Source organism: Neofelis nebulosa, chromosome 13 (genome assembly GCF_028018385.1).
Source record: "Neofelis nebulosa isolate mNeoNeb1 chromosome 13, mNeoNeb1.pri, whole genome shotgun sequence".
Classification (NCBI taxonomy): domain Eukaryota; kingdom Metazoa; phylum Chordata; class Mammalia; order Carnivora; family Felidae; genus Neofelis; species Neofelis nebulosa.
Genome location: NC_080794.1, coordinates 4242353 through 4260727, shown reverse-complemented (window position 1 = coordinate 4260727; position 18375 = coordinate 4242353). Strand labels below are relative to the sequence as shown.

Sequence of the window (18375 nt, the reverse complement as noted above, 5' to 3'; positions counted from 1 at the left end):
TGGGACGTAGAAGGAACGGGGACATGGCTTACCTCCTACGCCACTGTTTCTGATTTGATATTTTAACCTTCCACTTGCTTTTGTACCAACTGCTGTTTCAGCGGGTGAAAAGGGAGGGTCCCTTATACTGACCTTTTATGTTTGCACTGGAGAGATTTAATTAAGTACAGAACAAATGAGATTAGGTAAGGGGTAGGGGGCAGATAAAGTAGGTAAACTTAATTGTTTAAATAGATTTCGTCCAGATTTAATTGTCTGTGAAGACCATCCGCCACGGGTGCTCCTTCTTTTCCAGTTACTTAGAAACTAACATTGACATACCCCTTGGCAGTGAGCAAGGCTGTTTCAGATCAGGTCATTACAGGGGACATTGTCAAGAAAGGGGACATTGTCACCTTTCACAGAGGAGGAAGCTGAGCCGTGGAGAAGTGAGGGACCTTCCGCAGAATCACGTCTTCCAGGAAGTGATGAGCTGGCATCATCCCACCAGTGCTTGCTTGTCCCTTGACCTTTCCTCTGTTCCATGCAGTGACGATTATTTCCATGGTCATGGCTACTAAATCCTTCTCAGAGTGTTTCTTTCCCCCAGCATTTTTTATGGGCTGCATGTAAAAGGGATGCCTGTACCCTCACAAAATTGTGAATGAAATACATAGCATAGGCAAGTGCAGAGGAATCAATGGAAGGAAACGGAATTTAGCAGTTTTTTCCCTTTCGGAAAACTTTTTGTTGTTGGTTTTGGTGACAGCCGAATATAAAGCCCCAGGTGGGTGGCCAGAGCAGGGAGCCGAGGAGGACACGTGGAGTACACACACAGGTACCCAAAAAGCCGAGAGCTTGGCCTGTCCAGAAGGCTCTGCAGGGAAGGGACCACGTTCTCCTGTGTTTCTTCTGTGCAATTAAAAGCCCCTCCCTTGACTCCCGGGAGCCTCTGCTTCCTGCTCTGTGAGTACCTGGCCCCTCACTGTCAAGTTGCCTGTCCCACCTTACCGCAGGATTCTCCCTCCCCGGGGCCTTGTGTCTGCCCTCCTCACGAGCGTGCGCCTCGATGCCTGGCACATAGTGGGGGGGTGGGGAGCCGATGAATGTTTCATGGGTGGACTCTTAGGGAAGAAGAAAACTCTCAAACTTCAGAATAACTTTTCTGTCACTGGGGCCGCTGTTTGAAGGAAAAATGAGCGATAAGGTCAAAGAATCCCCTTTTCTCCGCTAGTCCAATCATGCCGGTGGCACTTTACTGCCAGGTCCACATTTGATCTAAGCTACTTAATTTCTTCACCCTCTTTTCTTGCTGAAGATTCTTTCCCACACAGATCATAGAAGAGGAGCCGATGTAATCATGAAAACTGAAACCTTGCAGTCCCTCACTCACAGATCCATTGATGTGCTGACATTTGTGCCCAGAATGGGGGAACTAGAGATGAAAGGCCACCCCTCTTAGAGTCTGCTCTAAGCATAACTGTATTCAGTGGCTCTGAGATGAGGGAGCGAGTCCTACCCATGGCCACAAATAACAGAAGTGAGATATCTTAAGTGTTGACGTAGAAGTATTTAAAGGTGTTTTTGATACACAGAGGAGGCTCCAGTCTGCCTGGGAAGCAGGGAGGCAGCACCAAGCAGGTGGGACTTGTTATACTGGGTGCTGAAGCATGAGTAGGAGTTTGCCAGGTAGAGGAGAGTGGAGTAGGGTCAGAGCACGAGAGCCCTTTGTACAGACAGAGCCCTGTGTGTGAAGGCATTTGGAAGGAGGCAACATAGCTTTATGACTTCGCTGCTGTGCATATTCTAAATGGGAGGAACGAGGCTGCAAACATGGGCTAGGGTCAGATCCTAAGTGGCTTATGTAGCCTCCTGTGGAGTAGATTTATTAGGCAATGAGGAATCATTGAAAAATACTGAGTGAAGGCCATAGTGCGATGTGCTCTTTTAGGTGAGGAGGATGATTTTCTTGTTATGTGGAAGACAGATTGTGGGGTCTGTGGAGTGGGGTGTTTGATCCCCCCATTATGAAGCTATCAGCAGTAGAGCTGGAAGGAGAGAGACAGCAGAGGCTTACCCAGTAGGATGTCAGGAAAGGAAGGGAGGCCTGGGCAGGTGTTGGACGATGTGAAAATCAGCTGACTGGGGACCGTGGAGAGGAAGCATCTCTCAGGATAGCCAGCTTTCTGGCTCAGGGCGCTGGGTGTCAGTCACCAAGTAGGGGCTGCATTGAACCCTCTTGTGTCAAAAGCTTTAAAAAATGGCCCAGGGCGCAGATGCATACCCTTTGCAGCCACCCTTGAGTTTGTATTCTTTTCATTTTCTAAAGAAGTGGAAACGAACCCAGCGCTCAAAGATGTTGAGTAACTCAGCCAAGGCCTCACAGCTCACGTGTGGCAGCGCTGGGGTTCAAAGCTAGGTTTGCCCAGCTGGAATCCCACCCTGTGCAAAGCTGCTGCCCCCACGGGGAGGTGCCCCACGTGGAGGAAGCTAACAGGTCCCTTGCGAGGCCGGGGTGCGCTGAAGGAGGGGATAGAGATAGTGGGGGGGGCTTTTTTTTTTATTTTTTAAGATGTCAGCAGAAGCATTTCTATAGGCAGGGTGGAAGGAGACAGCAGAAGGAGAGGATGCCTTTCCTCCATCTAGGGGATGCGGTGCAGTCAGGGGACTCTGTGGGTGCGAGGGCGGGGCTGGCGTTAGGACCCAGGCAGTGCCACCCTCCCTCGGACACAGGAATCAGGGCTTTGCAGAAAGGAAACTCCAAAGGGAGCAGTGAGGGACAGAGGCCCCGGGCTCCCGGGCAGGGCAAGTCGGTGGGGTGGGCATCTGCAGGGAATCAGGGAAGCTGCCTCGGTGCCTTCAGGACGCTGGGAAAGTCAGAGCCTCACAGAGGCGCTGGTCCGCGAGGCTTGCGGGGGAGTTCCTCCGGGGGAGGAACCGGTCAGCGTCGCCTCCGGCCTGTCCAGTTGCGGCTCAGCGGCTCCCCCAGGGTTGCTGTCTTCATTTCCCTTCCACGTGCTTCTAGACCCTCACTATGGGTGGAGACGAAGCAGTGCAGCTTAACTTCCAGGAAGGCGAGGCCTGTGGACTCGAAACCGCTCCCTCCACCAAGGGCCAGGCAATAGCTTGGCCTTCACATCTCAGCTGTCCCAGATAGGAAAGGAACACAGCTGAATCATTCGTTTGTGTATTTTATTTTACGCACAATGATCAACACAGCCTTGTTGAGTTAAAAAGGATCAGTGTCTTGAGAGAAAAGCATTGCAGTCTGGGTCTCAATTCAGCTTTTGGAAGGCACCGGTAGATTCTGTCAGTGGTCCCTGAAAGGCTGAAGGTTTCTTTGTGTATGTTTGTGTTGGAGAGGGTGCCAGGGATGGGCGGAAAGAGAGCTGGGTCCTGGGTCCCCACTCTGCTCACAGTGGGAACACATAGGCCTATGCTCTTTTCTTCCACCCTGAGGACAGCGTATTGATTACTGGTGTCTGTGTTTCTATCACATCAAACCTGACTACCTGGCTCCTTTCGTTTAAAACCATTTTCTTCTCTTTCTCGAGGAGGACTGTCTTTAGTTTGTCATTCAGTCCACTAGTTGATCTCTTAAGGCATGTTTCCCTGTCTTGTACCTTTTACATCATCGATTACATAAACACTAGGAAATACAGTTCTTGTCATTATTATTAGAAATGAATTCAGAAGAGGCAACACATGATTAACGTTCATCTTCTAAGTCCTAAATTTCAGGAGAGATTGAGTAAAAAATATTCTCAGGAAAGATGAACGAAATATACTCTCATAAACATGTACACGTAGTTTGAGACGCCCCCACTCCTGCCCTGGCATGTGTCAGAATCGGAGTTGGTTTCCATGTTGGCCATCAGGTGCTGGTGACGATCCCGGGACACTGTGCCCATCTGGCTGGACCGTGGGGATGCGTGCCTCCGTGTTCTATAGAGAGCAAGTTGATTTTTGCATCACTCCTTGGAATGACTTGGCATCTGATGTCTTTTCCTCAGGAACCGTGGAGCACTCAGCACATCCCAGCGCTGTTTTCAGCCTTCTGTGGCCTCCTGGTTGCGCTTTCCTACCATCTGAGCCGGCAGAGCAGTGACCCTTCAGTGCTCCTGTGAGTAACACGCACCGCTGTGCCTGGTTCCCGTGGCCCTCGCCTTGTCACAGGGGCGAGAGGGCCATGGCCCGCATGGTGGCTGGACTCCTGTGCTGTTCACGCAGCCAACCACCCGGCGAGGACAGGAGAGGTGCAGGACCGGCCAAACACTAATGGAAATCAAGCACCAACTTTTAGCGAACATTTAACCTCTGCTCTTGCTTTTGGAGTAAAACGCACAGCGCCAGGGACACAGGGCTATTAGCTCCCAAGTGCTGCTTTTGACTTTCCCTTGGGTGAATTGTGTGGGCAGCTCTCACCTCAACAAGGACCCTTTCCGGGCCCGTGAAGCAGAATCGCTAGGTGGTTACCCTGTGGAGACTTGATGGGCATCTCTGCAAGGTTTGCAGTTTGTTCTGTCTTTTTTTTTTGTTCCAAACAGGGCTGTGCCCACATTTTAAAATATATTTAATAGTAATCTTTAGTCACTTGAAATATACTTTCCTACCTTCTCTTTAATTGTGCCTTTTATTATTTTTACTTGAAATGTACTATCTTCCCTTTAAATTGTGCCTTTTATTATTATTTTTTAAAAAAATTTATTTGGGGGAGAGAGAGAGAGAGAGTATGCAGGGGAGGGGTGGAGAGAGAGAGGGACAGAGAATCCCAAGCAGGTTCCACACTGTCAGCACAGAGACCGATGCGGGACTCAAACTCATGAATCGTGAGATCAATACCTGAGCTGAAATCAAGAGTCGGATGCTTCACTGACTGAGCCACCCAGGCACCTCTAATTGTGTCTTTTAAATCTTTGATAAATTTGCACTTGGGAAGTAGAAACACTTCCTGGGATGCCAGAGTTTCAGATAGCAATCATCTCATGTCATTTTTCCAAATGTACAGATTTTGACCATAACTGTGTGGGGGCCAGAGAAACCATTGTTTTAGGCTGCCACATGCAGCAAAATAAAAGACGCGGGAAATGGGCAAAAGTTACACGTGGTTTGTGCAGTTTTTCACATCAAGTATTTTACTGAAGTGTTGAGTTTTGCTGCCATTTTTATGTGCGGAGGAAGCCCCGATGGGCTGATACAGAGAAGCTCTGTGAGCTTTGCTGTTGGCAATCAGCTGCCCATTCCTCTTGAGGTCCTTGACTCCTTTAATTAGGAGGGAATCTGAGAATCAAAACATTAGATTTGCGATCACCTGAATACACGCCTCTTCCTCTTTATTATGAATTAATCAAAGGAGCGAGCCCTTGCTTTGGTCATTTGGGAGTGAGAGGTCTCAGGTGAGGCTGTTTACCTGGAACGTTGTGACAGGCCCATACTTTAAAGAGTATAACCTGTGCGTTTGTTCGTTTCCAGGTCCTTCATTCATTGTAGATTGCTTCCTAAATTTCTACATCAGAACCTGGAAGAGTTGGCCGCCGACCCTCTTCCCAAGAAGATGAAAGGCTCGGTGGTGAGATATTTGTGTTGCATAATGTACATGAGGATTTTGCTTAACACGGCCTGGCATGTGCTGGCGAAGCTCAGGTTCTCAGCGGGGCCCTGGCTAGGCGGGAATGACAGTCACTGGTGCAGAGAGAGGTGCCTTGTCTTGGTCTACAGTTGGCACATGGACTGTTGAGCCACCTGGCAGGTGTGGACCTTCGACAGCCTCTCGAAGGCAGATGCTATATACGCCACGGTCACTCCATTGGTCCTCAGCTGATGGCAGTTTTCTCGGCTCTTTGAATGAAACGAGTTCGGTCAATGCTGCCCCCTGCTGGCGCCAGGCAGCAGGCTGGCTGCACACAAATAAAAGCTCATCTGCCAAGCTGGTTCCTAATGGGCTCCACACAGTCCTCTCCACACCTACTGGCCTCAGCCTCGTGCTGAGCTCAGAGTGCGCTTCCCACGTTCAGGGTTGAACTTGCACAGCCCTTGTGAGGAGCCCTTGGGTTTTAAGACTTACATCTGGGATGTTGGAGAGGGGAGCGGCTCTATGGGATGGAGTGTGTGAGGGGAGAAGGAAAGAGGTAAAGAAGGAAGAACAGAACACAGAGACTTTAGAAGAAGGATGCTCTTTTCTGTTCGCCGGGAAAATGGCTTGGGGTGGTTTCAAACATCATCTGAGGAGGGGTAGTGTCTTTGGTATCATCTTCCAAACGTTACCGCTTTCAAAAGCAATGCTCATTTGTTGTGTAATCTCCCATTCGAGTGTTGAGCTTGGGGTGATCTGCTGGCTGGAAGTCATGCCTTTCCTATGTTTTTGAGGAACGACGGATCAATGGAAAAGCGGCAAATGACCCATTGATTGCAGGCTCCTCCAGCCAGGAGATGCGTCTCATTTGTCTTGGCCTCCACGGTGCCAAGTGCCTGATGCTGATAACTGCCGTTGAATTTAGATGAGATTCAATTGCAATCCGCAATTTCAAGACAAGTCAAGTGCAGGACTCGGGCAACACGATAACATTTAAAAACTTCACACCTAGCCCCCTGTGCCTTTGAGTGTGGGTGCAGTTCAAGCCAACACATTGAGGAAGCAAAGCACAGTCACTGTGACTAAGGATGTGGTTCATGAATTGGACAAGCAGAGGTATGTTTACAAGCAGGGCAGGAGGTAAAGCAGCTGGGGCCGATAGGATGGCAGCTAAAAAGGGAGGAACACATTGACACTGAAACATTGCATCAGCAACCTGATCTCTGACATCTACCCCCAGGAGGTTTACAGGGTCAAACTTGACATTCCTAGGTCAGTTGCCATAAAAGTCCTGGAATGGCCCAATGTCTCCCCCAAAGGTTTCCTATAGGTATCTGAGAAAAACTGTTCTCCCCAAATGTTCCCTGATTTCATGGAATCATGAGGATGCTTTCTGATTTGTTGCCTTGAAAATAACGTATGGACAACCAAGAAATCCACCAAGAAGGTTGCTTGGCAGAGGCTGACAGCATCTCCTTAGATGTGATGGGCTAGGAGTTGCCTTCCCCAGTTTTCATACACTTTGAAACGGTCTGTATAGTGAAGCGCACATAACCTGTAGGTGATTTAATGTGACCTGTGTTCTCTCTGAAAAGTCTTCTGGTCTAAGGAGAATATTTTAATAGGACTACCACATTTAGATTTCAGAGTTTGGTATATAAAACCTTTTGTGCCCTAGTGCAAGTGCGAGATTTCTCTCCTTGTCTCTGATTTTATTTCTCTGTGTCTGTCCGGCTCTCTCTTTTTCGCTCCCTCTTTTCTTAAATTTCACTGTGTATGAGAAGTCCCTAAGGAGCCTCCTTAGATCAGGTTTCCAGCCCTTCCTCCTATTCCGATTCATTTGGCCTGTGCCAGGGCCTGGGGATCTGCATGTTTACAAGGCTGTCCCCACAGACTGGTCTTCCAGGGACATTGATCGAGAACTAGAGATACCTAGAGCTCCATCAGTGGGCTTCCACATTTCCATATGATCATTGCCAGCTATGCACTCAGTTAGTAACAATGTGAACTTTCCACTCCTGGTTTAGTTTCTTCTTATCCGTCTGCCTCGTGAGCTTGGTCTATTTCTTTCTTTAAGTTTTTTTTTTTTTTTTTTTTTTATGTTTATTTGTTTTTGAGCGAGAGACAGAGCATGAGCAGGGGAGGGGCAGAGAGAAGGAGACACAGAATCTGAGGCAGGCTCCAGGCTCTGAGCTGTCAGGACAGAGCCCGATGTGGGACTCGAACTCACGAACCACGAGATCATGACCTGAGCCGAAGTCAGACGCTCAACTGACTGAGCTGCGCCCAGGCGCCCCTTGGTCTTTCTGTTTCTATCCTCACTCATCCTCCTCAATCCCTATACTCTTCACCCATTCAGATATGCTACTTCCATTGTATCTATTTTTCTCAGTTCCTAGAAACAAAAAATAGACCACCAACAAAACAAACGACTACCTCATTCTTATTTGTACAATTCAAACAACTTCTTTGTAACCACTGGTTGTATCATTAGGTTTCTCTGGCACCATGCTGTCTATATTTACTGTGTGTGTAGTTTGGAACCAGCGCTTTTTAAAAAATTTTATTTATTTTATTATTTATTTTTGAGAGAGAGAGAGGAAGAACGAGTGGTGGAGGGGCAGAGGGAGTGGGAGAGATTAGAGCCTGACATGGGGTTCATGCTCATGAAATGTGAGGTTGTGACCTGAGCCAAAATCAAGAGCCGGAAGCTTAACCAGATGAGCCATCCAGTGCCCCGGGATGAGGCCTCCTTCAGCTTCTTTTTTAGGGTTGGAGCATGAAGTACTACATAAGATGTCACAATGGATTTTAAATATTCAATGTACTAAGCCCCAATATATTAATTAGTTAAATATGCATGGAATCAACATTAAAATAGGGAGCCAAAACCTTAATATTATTGAATATTGTTTTGGAAGTCCTGGCTTGTGTTAAGTCCTAAAAGAAAAAAAAAAAAGTAGATTGCATTACTGTATACATTTAGGTGCACAGCAAAGTTTTTAAATATCGATCATGATCAGTATAAGAATTCACAAATACCCCTAGAGACAAAGAAACTTAGAAAAACAAGAGCATTCTAACACATCAGAAATAACTTTAGAAAATATAATGAGACCATAATCCCACTCACAATGGCAACAAAATACATGAATTGATAATAGGAAAGATTTTACCAAGTAATGTCAGAAACAAAGAAAACCACAGCAGTCTATTAAAATGCAAATGAGCTTCTGAATAAGTGGTGATAAATAGACATAACCTGATTTTGGATAGGAAGGTCGAGATTTATTAAATGCCAATTCTTCCTAGTAAATTTATAGGTTTAATATAGTTCAAAACAGTTCCAGAGAAATTATATTCACAACTTGGGGAAATGATTCTAAGATTCACTTAGAAGAATAGCTGTTAATAATAGCTTTAAAAAATCTGAAAAAAGAATAAGAAAGAGGAACTTAGCACTTTGGGATTTAAGAGTATATTATAAAGATTGAGTAATCGGAAGAAAAAAAAAAAATGAGACTGATCCAAGAGTGGAGAATGGGATTAGTGAATCAGGAAAACACAGAAAGGAGACAAATTATTTATAGGGATGTATTATGTGAAAGTTACATGTCACAATCAAGAATTGATTAATCAGTGTATGGTGCTGAGGTAATTGTTTAGCAGTGGGAGGGATAAAAAGGGATTTTATGGCTGGTCCCTCACCAGAAAGAAAACGAAAGATCAAACAAGACTTTTCCGTCTCTCACGTTATGGCAGGCTGACTTATAGCCAAACTCTCTGCTGATTAAAACTGAAAGTTCTGAACAAAGTACAAAAAAAAAAAGTCCTTCTTGTATGTGGAAAAAAAGTGACAAAAGATAAGGAATTATCAAGTCAAAGTCTGAGTGAACAAGGAGACCTGGAGGAAGCAGGGCAGGAAACTGCTTTTGCCTCAAGAGCACCTGCCCAGCCAGGGGATCGGGAGCCTCAGTGTTCAGCCCTCAAACGGCGGGGAAGAGAAAAGAAAGCCCGAGACTGCCAACGTGGGTGTGCCGTGGGGACCCACGCTGAGTCACCCACCCTCAGTGGGAGGGTGAACCAGAAGGAATCAGTTGCATCCTCCACGGTGCCTGGAGAACGCATGGTACTGGCCTCAGCGCTGAACACAATGGCCCTGGATCCCTGGGATGCTCTAGTCCGCTCCGCTGTGGGCTTTCAGTCCACATTCTGACACCCCTAACCCCTAAATTTATGGAGTGAAGTTGAAGCGGCCCCCAACCAAGAACACCTCATGGCAAAATGAAACACACATCCTCTCTAGAGGATCCTTTCCTCCTAGGTCTCCACGTGTTCCCCAACCCGTTTTTCTAAGGGAAATGAGCAGCTCTCGCTAAACAAATGTAAACACTACACAAGGAAACAAGGAACCAGCAGAAACGGGTCTTCAAGTACTTGAAGCACTTGAACTACCAGACACATTTTAAAACTACTTAATGTGTTTAAAGGAATAAGAGGTAAAACTTACAGACAATAGAAAATACTAAAATGATCCAGCATGTTTGAAAAAAACCCAAATAGACCTTCCTAAATGAACAAACAAAAAATGGGAAGAAATGAAGCAGTTGAAGTAAACACACACACATGAGATTAGACCCCTCTGATGAGAGAATTAGTGAACTACAAGACAGAAGAAAGTACCCAGGATGCAACACTAATACACAAAAAATTAGGAAATACAACAGAAAGACAAAGATAGGTGACACAGACTAAGAGGATCTAACATACATGTAATCAGAATTCCAGAAAAATGGGAGAGAGAGACTGGAGCCTAATCAATGTCTGATGAGATGATATCTGAAAATTTGCTGGAATTGATGAAAGACACTGATCTAGGGACTCAAGAGTGCCAGTGAATCACATGCAGGGTAAAACAAGGAAGAGAGAATCCACACAGGACAAACCTTAGTGAAAGTGCAGATATCAAAGACACAGACCATCTTAAAGCAGTTAAACAAAAGAATGGATTACATTCAAGTGAATGATGAATGGAAAGCTCCCTTATCAAAACCCATCATAGAAGCCAGAAGTTTGATGTATTCAATGTCCTGGAAAGAAAGTATCTGCCAGGGTAGAATTCTATGCCCAGTGAAAAGATCTTTAATTTTTTTTTTTTTTAATGTTTGTTTATTTACAGAGAGCGAGACAGCGTGAGCAGAGGTGGGGCAGAAAGAGAGGGAGAGAGAGAAAGAATCCCAAGCAGGCTCTGTGCCGGTGCTCCCAGTGAAAATATCATTAAAGAACCAGGGACAAAATAAAAATATTTTACATAAACAGAAGCCGAGAGACTTTCGCTAAATGTAGTTCTGAGTGATGTTCTTCAGATGGTCTCAGACAGAAAGTCTAATTCGCAAGAGAGAACAAGGAGAAAAAAAAAGTGGCAGATACACTGGTAAATTTAAGCAAACATGAGCCGTGCAAAACCACACAAGGGTAACATAAAACTCTGGATGGAAGGAGACGTGGACTCCAAGACTTAAAAATTCTTCGTAATGTCCCGGAGGCAAATAAAGATCCTGATTAAGACTGGTAAGTGAAGTATGCTTATTGGAATGTTCGGTGTAACTGCTGAAGGAGTAGAAACACAGTGTGTAACTTCCTACTCACTACAGAGGGAGGAACAGAATGACGAAACAAAAAATGGCTCTTCATAAGTAACAAAATAGAACGGGCCTCCTCTGTGATGCTCTGCTTAAAAGTCAGTTCCAGAAGGGTTATAAGCCTAAATAGGAGATTACAAAACCTGAGAGTGCTTAGAATCATAATAGAGGAAATTATCTTTATGGTACCTCCAGGGTAGGGAAGAATTTTTTAAACGAAAACAACAAAAAATTGAAGTTCACTAAAATTATGACCTTTGACTTATCAAATAATGCCCAAAAAGAAGACTTAAAAAAATAAGCCACAGAATGGGAAATAATGTTTAAAATGTGTATAGTAGATAAAGCACCAGTGTAGAGACGAATACACAATTACTATAAATCAACAAGAAAGCCAGATATGTCAATTAAAAATGGCCAAAAAGGCGGCACCTGGGTGGCTCAGTCGGTTAAGCGTCCGACTTCGGCTCGGGTCATGATCTCGCGGTTTGTGAGTTCGAGCCCCGTGTTGGGCTCTGTGCTGACAGTGCGGAGCCTGGAGTCTGCTTCAGATTCTTGGGGTGCCTGGGTGGCTCAGTCGGTTAAGCGTCCGACTTCGGCTCAGGTCACGATCTCACAGTCTGTGAGTTCGAGCCCCGCGTCGGGCTCTGGGCTGATGGCTCAGAGCCTGGAGCCTGCTTCTGATCTGTGTCTCCCTCTCTCTCTGCCCCTCCCCCATTCATGCTCTGTCTCTCTCTGTCTCAAAAATAAATAAAAACGTTAAAAAAAATTATAAAACAAAAAACCAAAAACCAGATTCTTTGTCTCCCTCTGTCTCCACTCCACTCCTGCTTGTGCTCTGTCTCTCTCTGTCTTTCAAAAATGAATAAACATTAAAAAAAAATGGCCAAAAGGCTTGCACATGCGCTTCACAAGAGAGGAAATAAAAATAGCCCAAAACATGAATATGTATGTAAGCTAATTAATAATCAGGAACCTCCACACTAAAACCACACTGTGTTACCATTTCACACTTGCTAGACCGACAAAAAATTAAAAGTTCCCACAGTGTTAAGTGTAGAGCAAGGGAACTCTTATGAACTGCTGGTGGTGGTGTGAATTACTGTGTATATTTTGGAAACAGTTTGGGATTATAAGGTTGAAGATGCATATATACTACAGCCAGCAATTTTACTCTTAGATTTTTAAAAAAAAATTTTTTTTTTCAACGTTTTTTTATTTATTTTTGGGACAGAGAGAGACATAGCATGAACGGGGGAGGGGCAGAGAGAGAGGGAGACACAGAATCGGAAACAGGCTCCAGGCTCCGAGCCATCAGCCCAGAGCCTGACGCGGGGCTCGAACTCACGGACCGCGAGATCGTGACCTGGCTGAAGTCGGACGCTTAACCGACTGCGCCACCCAGGCGCCCCTACTCTTAGATTTTTATCCCGGAGCAAATCTTGCACATTTATACCAGAACACACACGTAAGATTGTTCCTTTTAGCAATAATTCATAAGAGCCCTCAACTGAAGCCACTAGAAATTCTACCAACAGTGCAATGACTAGTGTGCAGCAGAACAGATCTTACTGGAGCCATATGCAATGGCACGGGTGAGTCTTGACCATGTAATGTGGAGCAAAGGAAGCAAGACACAAAAATGTCTCGTATAGTGCCATCCATTGGGTAAAAATAGACAAACAACTACATATGCAAGTAGCAAAATCATTCTTGTTTAAAAAGCAAGAAACTTATTTTCACTGGAGTCAGGATAGTTAATGCGGAACCCCAAGAGGGGATAGAAAGGTTTGTGATCAGAGAGCTGCATAAAGGGATTTCTTGGGACTAGAAATGCTAGATTTCTTGAACCAGTTGGTAGTAACTGAGATGCTTACTTTATAATTATTTTTTATCTATCTTCTATCTATCTGTCTGTCTATCTATCTATCTATCTATCTATCTATCTATCTTTAAGTTTAATTACTTATTTTGAGAGAAAGAGAGCAAGGGAGAGGCAGAGAGAGAGAGAGAGAATATCCCAAGCAGGCTCTGCACTTTTAGCAAGGAGCCTGACCCAGGGCTCGATCCCACGAACCATGAGATCATGACTTGAGCTGAAACCAAGAGTTGGACACTCAACCAACTGAGCCATCCAGGAGCCCTTTATAATTATTTTTTAAATTATATTTATCTATTTTATGCACTTTTTTGTATTCCTGGATCACAATTTTAAAAATGTAAAAGAAATTTTCCAAAAAAAGGTATGAAATAAAATCAAACATTTATTCAAATTCTAGAAAGGGGATGATTTTCCAGACTTGGAATCTATAAAATGAAAATAAATAAAACGCACACACATACACACACACACAGATGTGACTCCATAAAACTTTTATTCTTCTATATGTTTAATTAATTAATTTAATTAATTAACTTAAAGATAATAAAATTAAATAATTTGGTAAAATATTCAATACAAATTTGATAAGAGTTAAATATCTTTCTTCTACCAACAACTCACACTTTAATTGTTAAAACTCTATAAGCAAATGATATCAATATATGTATTTCACTTTTAGGGACAAAATATTTCGAAGTAATTGTGAGGACCATATTTACCCTTCTTATAAAGAAAGAAATACAGATTAAAGTAAGAGAGTTGTTTTGGTTTTTTTTGTTTTTGTTTTTGTTTTTGTTTTTGTTTTTTTTTGTGTGTTTTTTTTTGTCCACTCAATCAGCACAGGATAAATTAATGATACTGCCAACTGGAACAAGATGAGATTTCTTAGACATTGTTTGTACTTGTGTAAATTATTACAATCATCTGGAAAAGCATAATTTATCAAGAATTCTAAAATTCATCACCTATAATATAATAAGTCGATTTATCAGAGGTGGTCTAAAGGATGAATTCAAAATATGAAAAATTTTTTTTTTTCATCAAGTACATCAAGATCATGACTGCAGCATAATTCATCATGGTAAAAAATGGAAGATAACCCAGAGCCTAACAGTCGGGGAATGCTTGCACTAAATACAGCATATTCCCTTTCAGTCATGAATTTAATGTTTTAAGTTTCCACTATGGCATTGTTTGTATGTGTACGTGTATGGGTCATCACAAGATGGAAAATTAGTTTGCTGGTACGTGGCTATTAGTAAGTCTATACAATAATATGCATATATGTAGTGCTTACAAAAAAAGTACAGTTGAAAAAGATAAAAAATTATACGCACACTAAGATTAGACCTTCATAAGCTATGCATAGGTAATACGTATGATGTATATATGTATATGTATGATGTATAATCATAATATACATCATGATTACAGCTAGAACCGTGCCTCAGCATTCGCAGGCAAAAATACTGAACCAGAAAGCATAAAAATGCTAATATTGTTAGTGTCAGGATGCAATGATCACGAATGATCTATTCCCTTTCTTCTCTGTGTCCTAGAGTGCTGCAATATTATGTTATCCTATAATGGAAATGTTAATTAATACTAAAAATTTGCAGAGACCTTCTAAATTTGTATTTTTCTCAGATGTTTTATACTCTAATTTTTATTTGTTTATTTAAAAAATTAATGTTTATTTGTTTTTGAGAGAGAGAGAGAGAGAGAGAGAGAAACAGAGCACGGGTGGGGAGGGGCAAAGAGAGAGGGAGACACAGAATCTGAAGCAAACTCCAGGCTCTGAGCTGTCAGCACAGAGCCCGACACAGAGCTCGAACCCCCGAACTCTGAGATCATGACCTTAGCCAAAGTCTGACACTTAACCAGCTGATCTACCCAGGCGCCTTGTATAATGTGTATTTAAATGAGCAAAAATTATTTAGTAAGAAACCCAAAATTAAAAACTTTTTACAGTGTTTCAGGCTACTTTCATAGGAGACAACAACAATCTCTGATGACTAGGTGTTTTCAGGATTCCTTTTCAAAAATAGTATTTTCACGTTTGCTGCACTGTACTGCATTTAAAGACACCCATGAAACAGTGGTGCTTGTAAGAATTATAGTTGTGTATTAGTAAGTAGCGTTGTGTCACTGAACAAATATGTTTATAAAAATCTGCTGCATTTCAGGGTACCTGGGTGGCTCAGTCAGTTAAGTGTCCGACTTCAGCTCAGGTCATGATCTTGCAGTTTGTGAGTTCAAGCCCCACATCGGGCTCTGTGCTGACAGCTCAGAGCCTGGAGCCCGTTTCAGATTCTGTGTCTCCCTCTCCCTCTGCCCCTCCCCTGCTCACACTCTGTGTGTGTGTGTGTGTGTGTGTGTGTGTGTGTGTGTGTGTGTGTGTTTCTCCCTCTCAAAAATAAATAAACATAAAAAAATTTTTAAAAAATCTGCTGCATTTCATACTCTTTGTAAAGGCACATGTATAAAACTTTCTAAGGAAAAGTATATTTTCAGGAATACAATTTTTGGAGCAGCATAGTATCTGGTTTTTGGTGGCTGTAGGGAAAGAGGGAACCTTTTCTTTTTCTTTTGCTAATGTTACTTTCACCAGTATTAACACAGTGGTCTGTGGTTTCATTATTTAGCACTAGCTTGAAAAGCTCAATAATCACCATTTGCCATTGCCTTTGCTGAAGAGTCTGCTCAAAACTTTGCCGGTTTGCAGCTGGGAGGGGGATGGGAGAATTGTTTGGCTTCTTGCTATTGGTTTGTGAAGCTTTTATGTATTACAGATGCAGTTTGTGCTTTGCAACTACTTTTCTCAGTCTTGGCTTGCCTTTTCATTTTATAACAATGTATTTTGAAGAACAGCTGGTTTAAATGTTCATGAACTCCAATTGAATAACTTTTTTTCCCTTTAAAGTTCCACTTTTCAGTGTTTTGTTTGGGAAAGCTTTGCTAAACCCAAGGTCACTAAGATTTCCTTTTATGTCTTCTTTGAGAAATGTAACAGTTTGTTACGTTTATAATGCACATTGACTTAGGTTTTATGTGTGATGTGAAGTAAATGTCAAGGTGTTTTTTTGTTTTGTTTTGTTTTCTGTTTTTTCCCCATTCCATTTGTGGAAAGAATTATCCTTCCCCTCATTTAGAGGGAAGGTGTTTTTTCACATTGTCACTTTTGTTTAAAATCCATTGACTGTGTATGTTTTCGTCTATGTCTGGGCTCTTTGTTCTGTTCTCTTGATCAAGATGTATACTTTATGCCAATACCATCAAGGCTTGATTCCTGCAGCTTTGTAATAAGTCTTCAAATCAGATATTGTATATCCTCCAACTTTGTTCTTCCTTTCAAAGTTGTTTTACCTCTTCTAGATCTATTGCATTTCCAAGTAAATTTATGTCGCATTCTAGGGAAGGAAATAAACCACTGAGATGTTGCAGATCAGTGGTTGTCTCCAGACAGAGGAGAAAAGGGGGTGTAGGTTAGAAAAGGTCGGGAGAGGAAACTTTAGGGCACCATGGCTGTGCTACTTATTTTCATTGTGGTTGTGGTTTTCATGGGGATATCCACGTGTCAAAACTCATCAAATGGTACACTTTATGTATGTGCAGGGGTTTTGTATGTCAGTCACACCTCAAGAAAGTTGTTCAAAATAACAATAGAGGGGTATCTGGGTGGCTCAGTTGGTTAAGCCTCAGACTTTGGCTCAAGTCATGATCTAGTGGTTCGTGAGTTCAAGCCCCACGTCGGGCTCTGTGCTGCCAGCTCAGAGCCTGGAGCCTGCTTCAGATTCTGTGTCTCCCTCTCTCTCTGACCCTCCCCTGTTCATGTTCTGTCTCTGTCTCTCTCTCAAAAATAAACATAAAAAATGTTTTTAATTAAAAAAAAAGAATAAAGCTAACAATACGGGGGCACCTGGGTGGCTCAGTCTTGATTTCAGCTCAGGTCATGATTCCAGGGTTGTGGGATTGAGCCCCACATCAGGCTCCATGATGAGCATGGAACCTGCTTAACATTCTCTCTTTCTCTCTCTCTGCCCCTCCCCTGCTCCTGCACAGGTGCGCTCTCTCTCTCTCTCTCTCTCTCTCTCTGTTTTTCTCCCTCTCCCTCTCTCTCTCTCCCTCTCTTGCTCTCTCTCTAACTTAAAAAAATAAAAATAACAATACAGGAAAGAAATGGGCAGGAGGAACATTTTTGTAAATAAAGACTAAAATCAGTAGAATTCCTATATATCATCCAACTGTGAAAAAAATACCAATAATCAGAGCTCATTCTCTTGCTTTAAGAAACCTAGAAATGTAAGCCTCCTCCCCTCACCAGCTGCCCTCATGGCCCACTATTTTGCCTTTAGGCAAGAATGGTTGGTCAGTTATAGATAAGACTTACTTTTCAATTAGAATATTTGGGAAAATGTTTATCTTCCTTTCGGATAAGGATTCAGTAATTAGAATAAATTCTTTAATGTTTATTTTTGAGAGAGAGGAAGAGGGCACACGCATGCGTGTGCAAACACACACACATGCACACACGCACTCAAGTGGGGGAGGGGGAGAGAGGGAGACAGAAGATCCGAAGCAGGCTCCACACTGACAGCACAGAGCCCGATGTGGGGCTTGAACTCATGGAACCGGGAGATCATGACCTGAGCTGAAGTTGGATACTTAACCAACTGAGCCACCCAAGTGCCTAAGCATTCAGTTATTTATTTATTTATTTATTCATTCATTCATTCATTCATTCATTCATTTAAACATGAAATTTATTGGCAAATTGGTTTCCAGACAAGCATTCAGTAATTTTTAAATGACATAAAACCATGTCAGTATAAAAGAGGAAGGAAAAATTCACTTATCTTCATAGCCTGAAGAGTCAGTGAGTTATAGATCTTTCCTCTGGGAAGGCCTGGCCTTTTGTAAATCTTTGGAATGCAAGGAGATACCTGAATTTTGTCCATTTATTCATAGTAGAGTTTTGATGAAAATCCCGTGATTATAAAAGTTTTATGAGGATTCCGACTAAAAAAGCATTGTGATTTGCCCTGCCCAAAAAATCAGGGGGATTCCTACCATTTTCTTTTACCATATTATTCTTACCATTACTAAGAATAAATCTAGAATTTAGTTTATCACTATACAATTGCTCCCATATTTAATACCTGCACATGAATTGTAAAACAACTTTAGCAGATAATTGATGAATTGATGCTGAGACTGTTATCTCTTCCCTGTATGATTAGTTGCTTTAACCAAGCCATGTTAACTTTTCCATCAGATGGTTCCAGGTCATTATTGCTCCA

The 18375-nt window shown here is 42.9% G+C and overlaps 1 protein-coding gene across 4 annotated transcripts in view; it reads left to right on the top strand.

The window, feature by feature from the left end:
* The window catches only part of PCNX2 (pecanex 2), a 303842-nt gene that overhangs the window by 131305 nt on the left and 154162 nt on the right, over positions 1–18375 (top strand). For all 4 annotated transcript variants that reach the window (XM_058696163.1, XM_058696164.1, XM_058696165.1 and 1 more), the window contains exons 16-17: positions 3993–4102; positions 5452–5548. In XM_058696163.1, the coding sequence (XP_058552146.1) occupies positions 3993–4102; positions 5452–5548 (207 nt within the window). The remainder of the gene's footprint in view (positions 1–3992; positions 4103–5451; positions 5549–18375) is intronic.